Source organism: Mustela lutreola, chromosome 1 (assembly GCF_030435805.1).
Source record: "Mustela lutreola isolate mMusLut2 chromosome 1, mMusLut2.pri, whole genome shotgun sequence".
NCBI lineage: Eukaryota > Metazoa > Chordata > Mammalia > Carnivora > Mustelidae > Mustela > Mustela lutreola.
In genome coordinates, this window is record NC_081290.1 from 276,010,432 (window position 1) to 276,032,309 (window position 21,878).

General features: G+C 34.8%; 2 protein-coding genes and 1 pseudogene across 2 annotated transcripts; 1 reads left to right on the forward strand and 2 right to left on the reverse strand.

Annotated features, from left to right (window-relative positions):
* Nucleotides 1-2,031: 2,031 nt before the first annotated feature.
* On the reverse strand, nucleotides 2,032-2,951 carry LOC131822625 (olfactory receptor 5T1-like). Its single transcript, XM_059158912.1, is given in 2 exon segments — nucleotides 2,032-2,156; nucleotides 2,159-2,951. Coding segments are annotated over 2 exon segments (915 nt in total). The 5' UTR covers nucleotides 2,949-2,951.
* Nucleotides 2,952-15,635: 12,684 nt separating this feature from the next.
* On the forward strand, nucleotides 15,636-16,198 carry LOC131810290 (olfactory receptor 5T7-like; annotated as a pseudogene).
* A 1,536-nt stretch (nucleotides 16,199-17,734) lies between these two features.
* On the reverse strand, nucleotides 17,735-18,736 carry LOC131822626 (olfactory receptor 5T1-like). The gene has a single exon (XM_059158913.1). It carries the CDS (start codon nucleotides 18,719-18,721, stop codon nucleotides 17,735-17,737), a length of 987 nt encoding a protein of 328 aa, XP_059014896.1. The 5' UTR covers nucleotides 18,722-18,736.
* Between the last annotated feature and the right edge of the window lie 3,142 nt (nucleotides 18,737-21,878).

The following is a 21,878-nucleotide window of genomic DNA, read 5'->3' on the forward strand; positions in this document are numbered from 1 at the left end:
TGAGCAACCAGTCTACCAGGAGCAGAGACCAATTCTTAAGGGCCAACATGGCACCATTACCTGGTGTGATCAGCCAGCTCATGTCAGGTTGTTTACACTGTACATTATAGGGCAATGTATTGGTACTGGTTATATTTGTCCTTGGGGAGGCCTAGCTTCACCATCCCATGTAAAATTTTCCGAGTGTTTTATCATTCTTGGATGCCAGTTATTCTTCAGTTGTTACTACAAAAATGCTCATCAATTTCCTAGCAGAGAATAAAATCATTTCCTACCTTGGATATGCAACCCAGATGATTCTCTTTGTTACTTTTGGGACCACAGAATGCTTTCTCTTGGCTGCCATGGCTTACTATGACTATGTGGCAATCTAAAACCTCTCCTCTATTCCGTGGGCATGTTGCCCAGAGTCTGTGTGCCACTCATTGTTTCTTCCTGCATCAGTGGCATTTTGCATGTTTCTGTACACACAGTGGCCATGTTCAGTCTGTCCTTCTGTGCACCCAACAAAATTAAGCACGTCCTTTGCAAGATCCCTCCACCACTTGGATTTCTTGTTCTGACACCCACACAAACTATATATATATATATATATATATATATATATATATATACACACACACACACACATATATATATATATCCCTATATATAATACCCATATGGTATATATGGGTATTATATATAGGGTAATATGGTGTATATATAGTGTGCATATATATTTTATGCACATAGATTTATATAATTAACCAGTTGTTGCTTTTCTCTAAGGTCTACTTTTATTTGTTTTTTCTGAGCCTAACTACATCAATAAATGTTCTAATACTTATCAGTAAAACTTTTGGAGTTTCATAAATGGATCTTATAATTTCTGTTATTGGACAGTAATAAGGAAAGATTTTGATAATGGAATAAAAATACATAGTCTTGGGCCAAATAGTAAAAAAGTCATGTCCATTAGCCTTGATGGATCTTACTCTGAAAGTACATGGAGAACAAATGAAACAATTTTAAGGAGGTCTGGCTGAAGGGAACTCAGGATGGAGAAGTAACCTCATAACGAGTGGGAATGACTTTCTATAAACAGTGTGATGATGCATCAATCCGTAGAACCCTGAGTACAGAAAAGCTATAGTAGCACTGAGTGAAGAAAATTCCACAATGACTGACAATAGCAATACACTTGCATCACCAAATATTTAATATGAATCAATTTGAAACACAGTAAAAGTATATAGATGAACCCAGCAATTGCACTACTGGGCATTTACCCTAAAGATACAAACAAACGTTGTGATCCAAAGGGGCACATGCACCCGGATGTTTATAGCAGCAATGTCCACAATAGTCAAATGGCTATTTGTTCTTTCCACAAATAGAAAGAACCTAGATGTCCATCCACAGATGACTGGATAAAGAAGATGTGGTATATATAGATACGATGGAGTACTATGCCACCATCAAAGAAATGAAATCTTGCCATTTGCGTTGATGTGGATGGAACTAGAGGGTATTATGCTTAGCGAAATAAGTCAATCAGAGAAAGACAATTATCATATGATCTCCCTGATATGAGGAAGTTGAGAGGCAACGTGGGGAGTTTGGGGGGTAGCAAAAGAATAAATAAAGCAAAATGGGATCAGGAGGGAGAGAAACTGTAAGAGACTCTTAATTTCACAAAACAAATGGAGGGTTGCCGGGGGGAGGGGCATAGGGAGAGGGTGGTAGGGTTATGGACATTGGGGAAGGTATGTGCTATGAAATGTGTAAAACTGGTGATTCACTGACCTGTACCCCTGCAGTTAATAATAAATTATTTGTTACTAAAAAACTTAAGAAAATTAAAAGTATATAGATGATACAAATGATCATATTTGTAAAATACAATGTTGGAGGGCTGATGAATGCTTTATTTGGAAATATTCTAGGATATACAGACAGTATGATTCACTAAAATCAAGACATTTTCTTTAGTTTCTGAACATAGAGACATGAACTTTTATACAACCGTCCTTGAAGATTAACTCAGTGCTAATAATGTGTTTTACTTAGAAACCAATTTCTCACAAACAATTTCTTCATCGCCTCTTTTACATCTTTGTTCCTTAAACTGTAGATAATGGGATTCAGCATGGGAATCACAATTGTGTAAAAGCATAGCTGGAACTTGGTCTCATATATATGAAAAGGATGGTTCCATGATAAATTGTCACTCCAGTTAGGTGAGAACCACATGTAGAAAAGACTTTCCGCCTCCCCTCAGCAGAATGCATCCTCAGAATGGCCAACAGAATGAAACCATAGGAGATCAGAACAATCATGATAGTGACTATCTCAATAGCGCCCACAAAGTAGAAGAGCAACAGCTGGTTGGTGTGGGTGTCAGAACAAGAAATGGCAAGTAGTGGAGGGATGTCACAAAAGACGTGTCTAATTTCATTGGATGCACAGAAGGACAGGCTGAATGTGGCCACCGTGTGTACAGAAGCATGCAAAATGCCACCAACGTAGGAAGCAACGATGAGTGGCACGTAGACTCTGGGTGACATGCTCACGGAATAGAGGAGAGGGTTGTAGATTGCCACATAGCGATCATAAGCCATGGCAGCCAAGAGGAAGCATTCTGTGGTCCCAAAAGTAACAAAGAGGAGCATCTGGGCTGCACATCCAAGGTAGGAAATGGCTTTATTCTCTGCTAGGAAATTGACCAGCATTTTTGGGGTGACAACTGAGGAATAGCAGGCATCCAGGAATGATAACGCACTCAGAAAATAGTACATGGGATTGTGGAGGCGAGAATCCCCAATGACCAATATAACCAGTCCCAAATTTCCTATCAGAGTGAAAAGATAGATTGCTAGAAATAGAAAAAACAGGAAGATCTGCATCTCAAAATCATCTGTGAAGCCCATCAATATAAACATGGTTACCTCAGTCACGTTTTTCATCTGAATCCTATATAAATCTAAATCTGATGGAAACCCTGGCATTTCACTGTTTATTTATAAGTGCCAAAGGCAACATGAAAATAGTCTACCTAATTACATCCCCATATTTGTTTCTTAGCAGGGTATAATGATTTCCTTGGCACTGAAAATATAGGCAACAATAAAGATGTTGGTCCTAAGTCATTGCATTTTGCTGTTAAAGAAAAGGAAGAAATGATTTTAATCAGTCATTGATTACACATATCAGGTTAAAAAATAACCTGTTGACTTAAATAGTTTATTGTCTATATCATTTTCTGTTCAATTCTTTATTGTCTTTTTGCATATCACATAAACTTAAAATGCACAATGATGAATAAACAAGGGAATATTTGAGTCTTAAAATATTATCGTGGAAAGTACACATCTGAATACTAGTTCTGGATTGGCTACAATGGACATGAAAGTCCTTTCTTTAATATTTGCAACCGTTCAAATGGGAGTAAGTACACTTCTGTCACAAGCTTGTGTTGGATTTTAATGAGAAATTCTAGGGGCAACAAGGTGGCCCAACTCTTGGGCTTCGGCTCAGGTCATGATCTCATGGATATTGGGATGGAGCCCTGCATGGGGCTCTGGGCTCAATGGAAAGTCGACTCAAAGGTTCTCTTTCTGCCCTTTCCCTTCCTTGCACTAGGGAGCGTGCGCACACACACACACACAGACACACACTCTTCTCTCTCTAAAATAAATAAATCTTTAAAAAATAAAGGACAAATACTGTTGAAATTATTTAATTTTAATGTGTTTCCAGAAGACTAGGAAATGGAATAAATTAGACATCTCATCTCATCATACAATGCCACCTTTTCCACCAAAAACATTTACTTCATTTTTTTTTCCTGGCAATTATCCTGTTCCATTAGTTTCCATCTACAGAAGTGGTGAATAGGATAGCGGAGAATATTCTGGGGAGAGATGCACCTTATTAGCAAGCATAAAAAATGAAATGTCTTTTTCTTCAGATATTTTTTTTCTTTTTCTTCAAAATACATATCATTAAGTTGTTCATTTTGGCCTTTGCATCTTACCATACCTTTTTTTTTTTTCCCCAAATTTTATCTTAATGACAATGTCAAGTGTTTTTCAACTTATGTGATTATTCTTACAAAATCCTTGCATTATTTTTTTGAGATATATTTCTCTCAAATAGAAATCCTGGATTTTTTTTTTAATTATAGCTGCTTATGGAGTTTCTTAATAGAAAAGTCAGTTTCTCAAATAACTGTGAAATTAACATCACCTGATAGTAGATAATAAAATGGTTTCTGAATTTTTTGCTGAGAGTAAAATCACTATATTTGTCTCAAAATGATTTCTGTCTTTTGTTTTCTTGATGTCATCTTACTGTTTCTCATTAAGTGGAGTGTGAATAAAGGAAATTTTAAAAATGTTAAAGAGGCACCTGTAAATCTCAGTTATTGAAACACAATTGATTACTGGATCAATCATATTTAAGAGGCAGATTTCAGCATGTTGATTTTTGTCGTTCCTTTGGCTTTTTATAACCAACATGTGTTTAAAAAGAGTTTAAAAAAATCCACAGTACCTAAGGCCAGGCTGAATTAACTCACAAATGATTTATATTCATGAAGTGAAATATGCTGCACTTTTGTTATATTGAGACACCTACACATCAGTAGATAATAAAGAAATAAGGCTACTGTTAGAAAGAAAAGAAAACCATATGTCTTTATATTCTCAGATGTGTTCCAGATATCCCCAAGGAAGATATTCCAAATGCACAGAGTAGTTTCATAAATGTGAGTCTACGAAACCTAAAAATGCCCATTTGATTCTTAGGAAAATTGTTAGTTAACAAATAAAAAATGCAATTATTTTAAAATCTGATTTTTTATAAACCCAGATAGCTTGCATAACTCTGATGAGAACACACATATATACCTTAAAATAATGCATAGTTAAGTTTGAATTGCTATAGTAGTAAAGTAGTTTATAAAGAGATCAATGAATAGTATAAATATGATTAATGCATTTTGGAGTATAACTAAAAATAGATTGCTCTTTAAAAAACTCTTTTTCTTTTAGGGTGCCTGGGTGGCAGAGCGGGTTAAAGCCTCAGCCTTTGGTCCTGGCATGGTCCCAGGATCCTGGGATTGAGCCCCTCATTGGGCAGTCTACTCAGCAGGGGGTCTGCTTCCGGACCCCTAACCCCGCCTGCCTCACTTCCTACTTGAGATCTCTTTCTGTCAAATAAATAAATAAATAAAATCTTTTAAAAAAAAACCCCAAAAACAAAAACAAAAACAAAACAACCCCCCAAAAAACCTCTCTTAATCTCTTTCTTTCCCAACCTTTTCTTCTCCTCTCTCTCTCTTTCCTTGAAATCCATTGAATACATACAAAAATATTTACTAAAAAGACTCAGATACAAAACAAGAATTAAGCAGATAAGAGTAAGTGCAGTAAAAACAGAACATGCAAGCACATTTTGAAATATGTACCAACAGGCAGTATGCCACAGGCATCCACAACAAAACACATGTCGGCTGATATATACAGGAGAAGGATCAGTGACATGACAATTATAATGTTTCTGTAACTAATGTACCTAAGACAAGTCAACTGTAGAAGATTAAGAACATTACATTTGGAATGTAAATTACAGGGGTGCCTGGGAGGCTCAGTCAGTCAAGTGTCTGACTCTTAATTTTGGCTCAAGTCATGATCTCAAGACCCTGTGTCCCTAGTCAGGCTCCAAGCTCATCATGGAGTCTGCTTGTCTCTCTCCCTCTGATCCATTCTTTTAAATCTTCAAAAAAATGGGGGCAACATTTTTAAAAAATTAATAAAACCTCATATGACAACCTCAGAGTTAGTACCCGGTAACAATGTGAACTTGGAAAAGTTACTTCTCCTTGTAACTCCAAAGAATAACTAAGATTGACCCCAATTTTTAGGCATACCTTGATCAACTAAATCTGCAATGGTATGGTTGCAGAGTGTGTATCTATCTGATGCATTAAAATCTTTTGTATTAACTTGAAGTGTTAATTATATGTGAAAATACACATGAAATATGGCCTCCACATTGTATTTAGTTTGAATAAAATGAATAGACATTATAAAATTAATTTTTAAAAATAAAAACATTTTGCAATTAATGGGTCCCAAACAGAATCAAAGTACTTCTTTAAGTTATACATATATTTGTTACATGGCACTAAATATATATTAAAATACTGTTCTATTGAGATTAAACCCAGTGAATCCCAATATTCAGTGCCATAAAAAAACTTTAAAATCCATGTCAGTCACTACATTCAGCTTGTGGGCATGCCACTAAAATAATACTCTATTTACTCAAATTCTCCTGATATACTTCTCAATATGATAATCTAGTAATCCTTGATGTCTCTGCTCTCGCCTGTAGAATAAGAAAGTGTTCCATGAATGAAACTAGGTTTTATTCCAAATCATGTCCCATTAGAGCATTTACCTACTTTACTATAGGAAACTGGGATCATGATAGAGAAAAAGTATGAGTGTAGCTGCTGCATCCAAACTGCTTTACAAGCAGGCATTTCCATTAAGCAGTATTTAGGAAAATTAGAACTAGTTGTGTTTATATCTTGCTGTTTCACTTTGGTAGAGGCCAACAAGACAAATATATAGATCCTAAATTCTTAACAAAACGTGATCAATCTGGAAGACTGAAGTAAAATAAGTTCCCCAACACTCGTGGTCAAAAAATATAAAGTACCAAACACTCATGGAAACAGTACTGCACTCAATTCAGTAAGGAGGAAGACTATGATTGTAGCTACCATGTATCATTAACTGGTTACTAGAAGTTAGGAATTTTGTGCACATTTTCTGATACAGTCTACATAGCAATCTACAAACCAAATAATTCAGTGTCATTTTATAGATGAAAAAATTCCCTATCTGGGCATATGACTTGACTGAGGTCATAATTTCTAAGACATTCAGGATTTAAGCCTAGTTTTCTCTGATTTCAGACTCTGTTCTATTTCCACTTGACCATATTACAAATCCATTGTGAGATGCCATAATTCTGGAAATGTAATCACTTAGAATCCATGAGATGGCTTCCTTGCACATTGGAATCTTTTTTTTTTTTTTATTCAATTAAGCCTGAATAAACCATGAAAAAAAAAATTGTTTCTAGATCAATTAGCTTGCTAATAAAACAAATTAAAAATTTTTATCCGTCCATCAGAAACAAATATTGATTTCAAAGTTGTATATACACAATAGCTGGTTAATAATTTTTCTCTATTTAATACTTCCCTTAAATTTTAAATAGAGCCCGTTAATTCAATTATCTCTAAATTGACCATAATCTTTCACCAAGAACATTAAAGCAAATTTCTTATTACACCTCTAATGATCAAAATATGTGGGAAGTACTCTCTACCTTCCCTGCTGTATTCCCTGAAAGCCAAATGATCAATTGTTATCATAATTTTGAATTAACTAATTAACTAGAATCTTCTTTCTTAAATACGAGTATGAAAGCATGCATTCTAGTTTGAAATTCACATGTCCAGCAACCAAAATATTTTGTAAGTTCCAAAAAACCTTTCCTCTTACCTGTTGAAATGAACCATCTGTTCATGTACACTATGAATATAAATGCATTTAGACTCTTATACCATCTTGAGTTCTTTAAGTTCACAGTGATGTCCCAAGAGGAAAATGCACTAATTCTTTTCTGGGACAGAAAAGTATGAAGATGATTTTTTTTTTTTTTCTTCATTGTAAGCAAGTCAATAGTTCTGGATAATGAACTACATGATGAAAATGATTACATAAGTGTACTTTGGCCTCTAGTTTAAAATGATTCCTCAGTGGAAAAGAAAGCTAATGAAATAACTGTAGTCTTGGCTCTGATATTAAGTAACTCCATGTCACTAGATTGATGACCTAAATTCTCTGAAATCCAGTTTCCTCCTTCCGGAAATATAAGCTCTTTACTTCCCTCAAAAACCTATAAACAACAGGACACCTGGCTGGCTCAGTTGGAATCTACAACTCGATCTCAAGATTGTGGGTTGAGCCCCACATTGGGTGTAAAGATTATTTAAGAAAACAAAAATAAAGTCTTTTAGAAAAAGAGATAAGAATTTTGAAAAGAAGAATTAAATTGGAATATTTATACACAGCCAGCTAAATAATCAGAGATACTGAAAAGAGATATCATTATCAATGGAACAGAACAGTGTTAAGTGGGTAGGAGAAGAATAAATGAAACAAGATGGGATTGGGAGGGAGACAAACCATAAGTGACTCTTAATCTCACAAAACACACTGAGGGTTGCTGGGGGGAGGGGGTTTGGGAGAAGGGGGTGGGATTATGGACATTGGGGAGGGTATGTGCTTTGGTGAGTGCTGTGAAGTGTGTAAACCTGGTGATTCACAGACCTGTACCCCTGGGGATAAAAATATATGTTTATAAAAAATAAAAAATTAAAAAAAAACATTAAAAAACAAAACAAAACAAAACAAAACAAAAGAAATAGAATGCTCATTTGTTTTTTGTCAAAATTGCTAAGAAAAACTATGGAGGAAGGATAGTACTTTTTAAATGATGTTTAATATGTAGAATAGCTTTATGGCACAAATAAACATTGACTCCTTATTTACACCATATATAAAACTTTTCTCAGAGTGATACGTATACCTTAATGTAAATCTTATTTCTATAATTTTATTGCTTATTGCTTAAATCTTAAATCTTAAATCATATTGCTATAATTTTCTAGGTAAACTTGGGCATCTGTGTGACCATGAGTTAGTCCCAGATTTTTAGATAAATCTCAAAATACATGAACCATGGAAGAAAAAAGTGATAAATTGTATTTCATCACAATTAAAATCTTTTGCTTTGACAGACATTGTTGTAGAAATAAACCACAATGTTATAGAAAATATTTGCTCAACAGTTACCCAATAAAAACTATGTATCCAGAATATATGAGAAATTCTGAAACAAAAGAAAACAAAAACAACTGCCAAAGGACAATATATTTTAATAAACATTTCACCGCAGAAGACACACAGGTGGTAATTAAGCTCTTGAAAAAGTTAAACACAATTTGATGTTAGGGAAAGAAATGCAATTTAACACAATAATGTGGCCCTATACTATATACATACCAGAATGAGTCGTTTAAAGTATAATAATAACTGATACTATGTCATGTATTCAAATGTCAGAAAGTAATACTTTTTGGCCAGTCAGTAAGGTTTTAATGGGATTTGATATGAAACACCTAGGAGAGCCTGACTGGCTCAGTCAGTAGAGGATGAATTTGATCACAGGGTTGTGGATTCAAGTCCCCTGTTGGGCTTGGAAAAATTTTAAAAAGCACAAATACAGCAAATAGAATATACTTACTATTGTATGTTACTAAGTCATTCTTTATTTATTTATTTTTTTTATTTCCAGTTAATTTCTGGGTTCTCTTACTCATGTTTTCAAATCTTCCCATATCTAGACTTCTCATTTGTAATATAATAATATATTTTGGCATTATGTATTTTTAATAAAAAATTAAAATAAAATCACTGAACAGTTATCAAATTAAGACAAACGTGAAAGATAACAACCCCAAAAAGCACTGCCCTTTTTTTTTTTTTTTTAATTTAAATTCAATCAGTCAACATGTAGTACATCATTAGTTTTTGGTGTAGTGTTCAGTGATGCATTAGCATATGACACCCAGGGCTCATCCCATCACATGCCCTCCTTGATGCCCATCACCCAGCTACCCATCCCCACCTTCCCTTCCACAACCCTCAGTTTGTTTCCTGGAGTTACTAGTCTTTCATGGTTTGGCTCCCTCTCTGATTTCTTCCCATTCAGTTTTTCCTCCCTTTCCCTATGATCCTCTGCACTATTTCTTATATTCCATAGGTTGAAACTAGATGATAATGGTCTTTCTCTGACTAAGTTATTTCACTTAGTGTACTATCCACCAGTTCCATCCATGCAATGTAAATGGTAGGCATTCATCCTTTCTGATGGCTCAGTAATAGTCCACTGTACATATGAACCACATCTTCTTAAGCCAATCATCTTTTGAAGGACATCTCAGTTCCTTCCACAATTTGGCTATTGTGGACATTGCTGCTATGAACTTAGGATGCAGAAACCCCTTGTTTTCACTACATCTGCATCTTTGGGGTAAATACCTACTAGTGCAATTGCTGGGTCATAGAGTAGCTCTATTTTTAATTTCCTGAAGGACCTCCATACTGTTTCCCAGAGTGGCTGTTCCAGCTTACATTCCCATCAACAGTGTAAGAGGGTTCCCTTTTTTCCACAGCCTCATCAGCATCTGACTTGCTAATTTTAGCCATTCTGACTTTGTGGTTTTGATTTGTATTTCCCTGATCACAAGTGATGTAGAGCAATTTTTCCATGTGTCTGCTAGCCATTTGGATGTCTTCTTTGGAGAAGTATCTTTTCATGTCTTCTTCCCACTTCCTGACTGGATTATTTTTTTTGGGGGGTGTTGAGTTTGAGAAGTTCTTTATAGATCTTGGATACCAGCCCTTTGTCTGTTATGTCACTTGCAAATATCTTCTCCATTTCCATACATTGCCTTTTAGTTTCATTGAATGTCTTAACTATTAATTTAAGTTATTATTTTGATAAAGCTTTAATTATTTTTTTAAAAATTGTTAACATTATTCTAAGATACTAAATTATTATATTAGTGTCTTGTTCTATAGCCTTACCTTATTATCTGATTTAATTAACTTTGAAACACTTTATTTTTATTCCTCCACAAATTATTCTTTCATACTATAGTTGACCCTTGAACAACATGGTTTGGACTATGTGGGTCCACATATGCTTGGATTTCTTTAGATAAATACAGAGATTTCCCAAATACCCATTGTCCCCATGCATGGATGCATGGACACTTCATAACTACCTGTAGTCTGCCATTCAACTTAGGGTTCAATCCTGATGTTGTACATTCTGTGAACTTGAAAGCAATGTATAATAACATGAATCCATCATTAGAGTCTCATACAATGTGTTTTTAGTACTCCAAAATTCCTCTGTGCCCTGCCTCTTCATCTTCCCTCTCCAAACCACTGGCAATCACGATCATTTTACTGTCACAGAGTTTTGCCTTTTCCACAATATCATATTTTCAGAATCATATTGCATTTAGCATTTCAGAATGGCTTCTTTCACTTAGTAAAACACATTTATTCCCCTCCCATCTTTTCCTGGCTTGATAGTCTTTCTGTCTTTTTTCTTTCTTTTAGCACTGTGCAATCATTCATTGTCTGCAGTACCACAGTTTATTTATCCATTCACCTACTACAAGACATCTGAATGCTTCTAGATATAATTCTGAAAATTACAAATAAAGCTGCTATGAGTATCTGTGTTCAAGTTTCTGTGTGAACCTACGTTTTTGGCTCTTTGGGATAAATACCAAGGAATTTGATTGCTGAATCACATGGTAAGAACATGTTTTGCTTTTTAATTCCTTCCTCCTTTCTCTGTTACTGCTGGTCATACATTTCCCTTATATGTAATCATACATAAGCATGTATACATATAAGTTACATACACAAGCATATATGATCGAGTACATTGTTCCTATTATCATTTCATTACTTTCTCTTCTTGTTGGATGTTTTCTGAGAAGTTGGATAGGATTCCTACCTGTATTCTTCCATAGGGGAGTTGTGTTTTTCTCTAGGTTCTTTCAGAAATTTTTCGTTTTTGTTTTATTTGTATCCTTGATTTTCTGTAGTTTGAAAATGATATATCACTGTATAATTTTTATGGCATTTACCTTGCTTGGTGTCCTCTAAACCTCTGGACCTGAATCTGTGGTTTGGTACCTGAAACTAATTTGAGAAAAATTTTTATTATTATGGTTTCAAATATTTCTTCTTTCCTTTTCTACAACCTTTGGATTTTCTGGGTTTTTTGTTTTGTTTTGTTTAGTTTTTTGGTTTGTTTTCAGTCTCTGTTCTCTTTGTTTTTCAATTTCTAAAGTTTCTATTGAGATATCTTCAAGTCAGAGATTCTCTCTTCTGCTATAACTAGTCCTCTAGGAAGTCCATTAAAGGAATTCTTCATTTCACTTACAGTGTTTTGCCCTTCTAGTATTTCTTTTTGGTTCTTTCTTAAGATTGCCATTTCTCTACTTAGGTTGCTCATCTGTGCTTTGGTGAATTCTGCTTGATCCACTAGGATACTTAGCATGTCAATCATAGCTGTTTTAAATTCCCAATCTGATATTTAATTCCAATGCCCCTGCCAAGCTTGGTTCTGCTTGTGCCTTCAAAGTGCTTTATTTTGCCTTTTAGTATGAAACATACTATTTTTTTTGGATAGTCAGGCATAAGGTATTGGGCAAAAGGAGTTGCTGTAAATGGACCATCAGTGATGATGTGGTGAGGTATGGGAGTTGCGGACATGCTCTATAGTCTCAAGATTGGAACTCAGTCTGTTTGTGAGGCTGTGCCACCAGACTATAAACTTCACAATTGTTCCCTGGTCTTTTTCTTCCCCCTTAGGTGGGTCTAGATGGCTAGGGTAGGCTGGAGTTGGGTATTTCCTTCCCTCCTTGTTACTTAGGTTCTGATAATACTCCAGCAGGCTATGCACTAGGTTATTAATTTCTCCTGAGGACAGGCTTTGGCATTATTTGACAACAGTTCCTTCTCTCTTCTCCTTCTGGAAGCATAAGGATATTTTCTTCAATATTTACTCTGGGAACCTGGTCCTAAAGGTAAATCTCACAATACTGGTTTTCCCAATTAAGTTATTAAGACATTTTAATTAAAGTATACATTTAAAAAAATCTTATATTAGAGCCCCTCAAAAATATTCAGTTAGAGAATATAGCTTGTGGGTTTTGATTTGTTTTATCAGTATTTTTATTTTTAATACATAATATTTTATCTAAAATCTGTATTCTTGATGTTTTATTTGAGTTTTTTTTTTGTTTTGTTTTCTTTGTCTTTAATCTTTCCAGTAATTCTATGAAAATGTTTTCTGCTGACACTGACTATTTTTTTAGGCATTCCTCATTTTGTCTTTTTCAGAGGATTGTTGTGCCTCCTTCTGCTTCCATCACTATTTCTAATCCAAATGGCCCTTTCTCTTACTCACAGGATCCATGTCTATATATTGAAATAAGTGTTTGATATACATTATGAATTTAAATAGAGTACAAATTTTTATTTTTAGTAGAACATATGTTCTCAAGACTGACTTAAATTTCATATGAATGGGTATGTTATAAAAACTAAAAGAAAGGAAGGAAGGAAGGAACTAAAGAGTGACTCAACTGTAGGAAACAAGCTGAAGGTTACATGAGTGGATGTGAGTGGGGAGATGGGTTAAGAGAATGATGGGCATTAAGGAGGGCACATGGTGTTATGTGCCCAGGGTGTTATACACAACTGGTGAATTACTGAACTCTACATCAGAAATTAATGATATACTATATGTTGGCTAATTGAATTTAAATTTAAAAAAAAAACTTATCTTCTAACTTGTGAATATAATTGGCTAATAATTAAAACTCTGGATTCAGGTATAAGTTTGACTCCTAATTTTTTTTTTTTATAATTTTTTATTTTTTATAAACATATATTTTTATCCCCAGGGGTACAGGTCTGTGAATCACCAGGTTTACACACTTCACAGCACTCAACAATGCACATACCCTCCCCAATGTCCATAATCCCACCCCCTTCTCCCAAACCCACTCCCCCCAGAAACCCTCAGTTTGCTTAGCGAAATAAGTCAAGCGGAGAAAGACAACTATCATATGATCTCCCTGATATGAGGAAGTGGTGATGTAACATGGGGGCTTAAGTGGGTAGGAGAAGAATCAATGAAACAAGATGGGATTGGGAGGGAGAGAAACCATAAGTGACTCTTAATCTTGACTTCTAATTTTTAACATTGGATTATCCAGGAAAGATTTCTGCTATTCCTTTTTTCATTTTTTCCTAATTTTTTGCTCTTGAATATTTTATGTCTTCGTGTAAGCATTGTTCACTTCTGGTGTTATATTTTATTTACTTTTTTTTTTTTTTAATGAACAGCTTACTTGTAACTCTTAGATAATAAATATACAGTTTTTCTTTCACCAGGTACTAAACAATAACTAGACAAGAATAAGAACTAAAAAACATACAGATTTTCAGAATAATTCTTTCCCTTTTCACCCCAGTTTTTGAAGGAGTCAAAAATTATATAGAATTTAGGTGTCCAGAAGTGTTAGGTATGACCACCTATCCAAGCAAAACAGGACAATGGGATGTTAAGTATCTGAGAAATAGATCTGAGTGAAATATAAGTGGTCATATAATTGTGTAATTCAATTACATCCCATCATCCTGAAAAAAAACATTGGTTTTGTCAGATACACTCAAGATCTTACAGAGTTAGAAAATTTTTGGAGATCAGCTCACGAAATGTTACCACTCAGAATGTTGCTACTCTTAGAACCAAACTAAGTAACACATCCTATATTTAATGTAATTTTAAATAGTCAATCTTATTAATATATTTTGTCTTTCAATATTTGCCCCATCTTAAACTAAACACACAGAAAACAGGTAATCATGTCAAAAAATGGACAGAAGATACGAACAGACGCTTCTCCAATGAAGACATACAAGTGGCTATCAGACACATGAAAAAATGTTCATCATCACTAGCCATCTGGGAGACTCAAATTAAAACCACATTGAGATACCATCTTACACCAGTTAGAATGGCTAAAATTAGCAAGACAGGAAACAACGTGTGTTGGAGAGGATGTGGAGAAAGGGGAACCCTCTTACACTGTTGGTGGGAATGCAAGTTGGTGCAGCCACTTTGGAAAACAAGTGGAGATTCCTTAAGAAATTAAAAATAGAACTTCCCTATTACCCTGCAATTACACTACTGGGTATTTACCCCAAAGATACAGATGTAGTGAAAAGAAGGGCCATCTGTACACCAATGTTCATAGCAGCAATGGCCATGGTTGCCAAAGTGTGGAAATAACCAAGATGTCCTTCAATGGATAAATGGATAAGGAAGATGTGATCCATATACACTATGGAGTATTATGCATCAGAAAGGATGAATACCCAAATTTTGTATCAATATTTGTCCCAATATTGAAAAATAAATATCAACATTTCCATTCTACAGGTGAGTAGTTTGTAGCAGATTATTTTACACAACTACCAAAAGGTCTAGAATGCTGAGATTTTATTCCAGGTTCTGTGCGTTGATATACTGTTTCACGTGTATAGATGTCAAAAGAAATTATTTTTTAGCCAATTATACAGTGACTTTGAAAACAGCTAATAAAATGCAGTGTCAAATTAGCCAGTTGACCTGATAGTTTTAGCAATAAAAGGAATTCAGCCACTGAGTGAACACCTGTGTTTTCCCCTTGATTTTGCAGTAAGTGGCATGAACACTTGAGTATCTTGTCCTTGTCTGCTGATCCACAACTGGGAAATTTTATATTGCCAAAAAATAAATATAAGGATACACTGCATGTTCCCTTGAGTTAAAATATTGAGTCATATATTGTTTTTTTTATCTTTTTCTAGTTAAGAGATTATTATTTTTTTAACATCTTCAAGTCTGTTCCCTGAAGTGTCAACATGAAAAACGTCACTGAATTTACCACATTTGTACTGAAGGGCTTTACCGACAAACCTGGATGGTTGGCCTTACTCTTCCTGTTTCTGACAATCTACCTCTTTACCCTGATGGGAAATTTAGGACTGGTTGTATTGGTCATTGGGGATCCTTGGCTTCACAGTCTGTGGATGCCTGCTATTCTTCAGTAATTACCCCAAATATGCTAGTAGATTTTGTGTCAAAGAATAAAGTAATTTCGTTCCTCGGTTGTGCCACACAGATGTTTCTTGCTATTACTTTGGGACCACAGAATGCTTCCTCTTGGCTTCCATGGATTATGACTGCTACATGGCAATCTACAACCCTCTACTCTAATCCGTGGGCATGTCGCTCAGGGTCTATGGGCCACTCATCATTGCTTCCCACCTTGGTGACATTTTGCATGCTTCTGTACACACAGTGGCCACGTTCAGTCTGTTCTTCTGTGCATCCAATGAAATTAGGCATGTCCTGTGCAAAACCCTCCACCACTTAGATTTCTTGTTCTGATACCCACGAAAACTACATATTTATATTTATCTAACTCTCTATCTATATGCATATATATATGTAGTTGATGTATATGCTTATGTAGTATTTATATAGTTTATATATATTATATATAATATGTATGTAGTTTATGTATATGTTTATGTAGTTTATGTAGTATATATATAGTTTATGTAGTATATATACATACATATATATACAATGCATATGTGTATTATATATAGGGTAATATGGTGTGTATATATAGTGTGCATATATATTCTATGCACATATATTTATATAATTAACCAGTTGTTGCTTTTCTCTAAGTTCAACTTATTTGTTCTTAAGTACATCAATAAATGCTCTATCTAATACTTACTAGTAAAACTTTTGGAGTTTCATAAATGGATCTTACCATTTCTGTTATTGGACAGTAGTAATAAGGAAAGATTTTGATAGTGGAATAAAAATACATAGTGTTGGGCCAAATAGTGAAAAAGTCATGGCCATTAGCCTTGATAGATTTTACTCTGAAAGTACATGAAGAGCAAATGAAACAATTTTAAGGAGGTCTGGCTGAGGAACTGAGGATGGAGAAGTAACCTCATAATGAGTGTGAATGACTTTCTATAAACAGTGTGATGATGCGTCAATCTGTAGAACCCTGAGTACAGAAGCTATAGTAGCACTGAGTGAAGAAAATTCCACATTGACTGACAACAGCAATACACTTGCATCGATCAATATTTAACATGAATCAATTTGAAAACAAAAGTATAAAAGTATGTAGAGGTCTATAGTAAAAGTATATAGATGAACCCAGCATTGCACTACTGGCCATTTACCCTAAAGATACTAATGTAGTGATCCAAAGGGGCACATGCACCCAGATGTTTATAGCAGCAATGTCCACAATAGCCAAATGGCTATTTGTTCTTTCCACAAATAGAAAGAACCTAGATGTGCATACACAGATGAATGGATAAAGAAGATGTGGTATGGAATACTATGCCACCATCAAAGAAATGAAATCTTGCCATTTTTGACGACATGGATGGAACTAGAGGGTATCATGCTTAGCGAAATAAGTCAATCAGAGAAAGACAACTATCATATGATCTCCCTGATATGAGGAAGTTGAGAGGCAACGTGGGGAGTTTGGGGGGTAGCAAAAGAATAAATAAAGCAAAATGGGATCAGGAGGGAGAGAAACTGTAAGAGACTCTTAATTTCACAAAACAAATGGAGGGTTGCCGGGGGGAGGGGCATAGGGAGAGGGTGGTAGGGTTATGGACATTGGGGAAGGTATGTGCTATGAAATGTGTAAAACTGGTGATTCACTGACCTGTACCCCTGCGGTTAATAATAAATTATTTGTTACTAAAAAACTTAAGAAAATTAAAAGTATATAGATGATACAAATGATCATATTTGTAAAATACAATGTTGGAGGGCTGATGAATGCTTTATTTGGAAATATTCTAGGATATACAGACAGTATGATTCACTAAAACCAAGACATTTTCTTTAGTTTCTGAACATAGAGACATGAACTTTTATACAACCGTCCTTGAAGATTAACTCAGTGCTAATAATGTGTTTTACTTAGCAACCAATTTCTCACAAATAATGTCTTCATTGCGTCTTTTACATCTTTGTTCCTTAAACTGTAGATGATGGGATTCAGCATGGGAATCACAATTGTGTAAAAGATCGACACGATCATGTCATGGTCCAAAGCATAGCTGGAACTTGGTCTCATATACATGAAAAAGATGGTTCCATAATAAATTGTCACTCCAGTTAGGTGAGAAGCACATGTAGAAAAGACTTTCCGCCTCCCCTCAGCAGAATGCATCCTCAGAATGGCCAACAGAATGAAACCATAGGAGATCAGAACAATCATGATAGTGACTAGCTCAATAGTGCCCACAAAGTAGAAGAGCAACAGCTGGTTGGTGTGGGTGTCAGAACAAGAAATGGCAAGTAGTGGAGGGATGTCACAAAAGACGTGTCTAATTTCATTGGATGCACAGAAGGACAGGCTGAATGTGGCCACCGTGTGTACAGAAGCATGCAAAATGCCGCCAACGTAGGAAGCAACGATGAGTGGCACGTAGACTCTGGGTGACATGCTCACGGAATAGAGGAGAGGGTTATAGATTGCCACGTAGCGATCATAAGCCATGGCAGCCAAAAGGAAGCATTCTGTGGTTCCAAAAGTCACAAAGAGGAGCATCTGGGCTGCACATCCAAGGTAGGAAATGGCTTTATTTTCTGCTAGGAAATTGACCAGCATTTTTGGGGTGACAACTGAGGAATAGCAGGCATCCAGGAATGATAATGCACTCAGAAAATAGTACATAGGATTGTGGAGCCGAGAATCCCCAATGACCAATATAACCAGTCCCAAATTTCCTATCAGAGTGAAAAGATAGATCACTAGAAATAGAAAAAACAGGAGAACCTGCATCTCAAAATCATCTGTGAAGCCCATCAATATAAACATGGTTACCTCAGTCACATTTTTCATCTGAATCCTATATAAATCTAAATCTGATGGATACCCTGGCATTTCACTTTTTATTTATAAGTGCTAAAGGCAACATGAAAGTAGTCTACCTAATTACATCCCCATATTTGTTTCTTAGCAGGGTATAATGATTTCCTTGGCACTGATTAAAATAGGCAGCAATAAAGATGTTGGTCCCCAGTCATTGCATTTTGCTGTTAAAGAAAAGGAAGAAATGATTTTAATCAGTCATTGATTACACATATCAGGTTAAAAAATAACCTGTTGACTTAAATAGTTTATTGTCTATATCATTTTCTGTTCAATTCTTTATTGTCTTTTTGCATATCACATAAACTTAAAATGCACAATGATGAATAAACAAGTGAATATTTAAGTCTTAAAATATTATAGTGGAAAGTACACATCTGAATACTAGTTCTGAATTGGCTACAATGGACATGAAAGTCCTTTCTTTAATATTTGCAACCGTTCAAATGGGAGTAAGTACACTTCTGTCACAAGCTTGTGTTGGATTTTAATGAGAAATTCTAGTGGAGACAAGGTGGCTCTGTAGGTTGAACAAGCAACTCTTGGCTTCGGCTCAGGTCATGATCTCATGGATATTGGGATGGAGCCCTGCATGGGGCTCTGGGCTCAATGGAAAGTGGGCTTGAAGGTTCTCTTTCTGCCCTTCACCTGCCTTCCACATGTGCACACACACACACACACAAACACACACACACACACACACACACACACACACACTCTCTAAAATAAATATGTCTTTAAAATATAAATGAGAAATACCCTGGAAATTATTTAATTTTAACGTTTCCAGAAGATTAGGAAATGGGATTTAGACTACTCAACTTATCATACAATGCCACCTTTTCCACCATAAACATTTACATCATTTTTTTCCTAGCATTTATACTGTTCCATTAGTTTCCATCTACAGAAGTGGTGAATAGAATAGGAGAGAATTTTATGGAGAGAGATGCACCTTATTTGCAAACATAAAAAAAGAAATCTCGTTTTCTTCAGATATTAATCTTTTTCTTCAAAATATATATCATTAAGTTGTTCATTTTGGCCTCTGCATCCTATCATACTATTATTTTTTTCCAAATTTTATTTTAATGACTATGTGAGGCGTTTTTTAATTTATGTGGTTATTCTTACAAAATCCTTGAATTTCTTTTGTTTTGTTTTGTTTTTGTTTTTGTTTTTTTCCCTGTGAAGTATATTTCTCTCAAACAGAAATCCTGGATATTAAAAAAAAAATCATAGCTGCTTATGGAGTTTCTTAATAGAAATTTCACAGTTTCTCAAAAAATGGTAAAATTAACATCACCTGATAGTAAATAATGAAATGGTTTCTGAAGATTTTGCTGAGAGTAAAATCATTATATTTGTCTCAAAATGATTTCTGTTTTTTGTTTTCTTGATGTCATCTTACTGTTTCTCTTTAAGTAGAGTGTGAATAAAGGAAATTTTAAAAATGTTAAAGAGACACCTGTATCTGGACTGAAATCTCAGTTACTGAAACACAATTAATTACTGGATCAATCCTATTTAAGGGGCAGGTTTCAGCATGTTGACTTTTGTCTTTCCTTTGGCTTTTTATAACCAACATGTGTTTAAAAAGAGTTTAAAAAAATACACAGTACCTAAGGCCAGGCTGAATTTACCACAAATGATTTATATTCATGAAGTGAAATATGCTACACTTTTGTTATATTGAGACACCTACACATCAATAGATAAAAAATAAGTAAGGCTACTGTTAGAAAGAAAAGAAAACCATATGTCTTTATATTCCCAGAAATGTTCCAGAGATTCCTATGGAAGAAATTTCAAATGCATAGAGAAGTTTCATAAATGTGAGCCTGCAAAACCTAAAAATTCTCATTTGATTCTTAGGAAACCTGTTAGTTAACAAATATAAAATGCAATTATTTTAAAATCTAATTTTTTTATAAACCCAGATAGCTTGCATAACTCTGATGAGAACACACACATATACCTTAAAATAATTTATAGTTAAGTTTGAATTGCTAGAGTAGTCAAGTAGTTTATAAAGAGATCAATAAATTGTATAAACATGATTAATGCATTTTGGGGTATAAGCAAAAATAGATTGCTCTTTAAAAAAACTTCTTTTCTCTCTCTTTCTTTCCGAAACTTTTCTTCTCCTCTTTCTCTCTTTCTTTCAAATCCATGGAATACATACAAAAATATTACTAAAGAGACTCAGATACAAAACAGGAATTAAGCAGATAAGAATAAGCACAGCAAATACAGAACATGCAAGCACATTTTGAAATATGTACCAATAGGCAGTATGCCAAAGGCATCCACAACAAAACATATGCCGGCTGCTGATATAGACAAGAGAAGGGTTAGTGACATGACAATTCTAACCTTTCCGTAACTAATGTGCCTAAGATAAGATAACTGTAGAAGGTTAAGAACATTATATTTGGAATCTAAAACCTCATATTACAGGGGCGCCTGGGAGGCTCAGTCAGTCAAGTGTCTGACTCTTTATTTTGGCTCAAGTCATGATCTCAAGACCCTGTGTCCCTAGTCAGGCTCCAAGCTCATCATAGAGTCAACTTGACCCCCTCCCTCTGCTCCACCTCTTTTAAATCTTTAAAAAAAAATGGGGGCAACAGTTTAAAAAAATTAATAAAACCTCATATGACAACCTTAGAGTTTGCACCTGGTAACAATGTGAACTTGGAAAAGTTACTTCTCCTTGTAACTCCAAAGAATAACTAAGATTGACCCCAATTTTTAGGCATACCTTGTTCAACTAAATCTGCAATGGTATGGTTGCAGAGTGTGTATCTATCTGATGCATTAAATCTTTTGTATTAACTTGAAGTGTTAATTATATGTGAAAATGCATACACATAAAATATGGCCTCCAAATTGTATTTAGTTTGAATAAAATTAATAGACATTATAAAATCATTTTTTAAAGTAAAAGTATTTTGCAATTAATGGGTCTCAAACAGAATCAAAGTACTTCTTTAAGTTATACATATATTTATTACACCACACTAAATATATATTAAAATACTATTCTATTGAGATTAAACCCAGTGAATCCCAATATTCTGTGCCATAAGAAACTTTAAAATCCATGTCAGCCACTACTTTTTGCTTGTGGGCATGCCACTAAAATAATACTCTGTTTACTCAAATTCTT

Bases quoted from the DNA above. Each gene is read 5' to 3' on its own strand.
- LOC131822626 (XM_059158913.1), bottom strand. From the start codon at position 18,721: ATGCCAGGGTATCCATCAGATTTAGATTTATATAGGATTCAGATGAAA.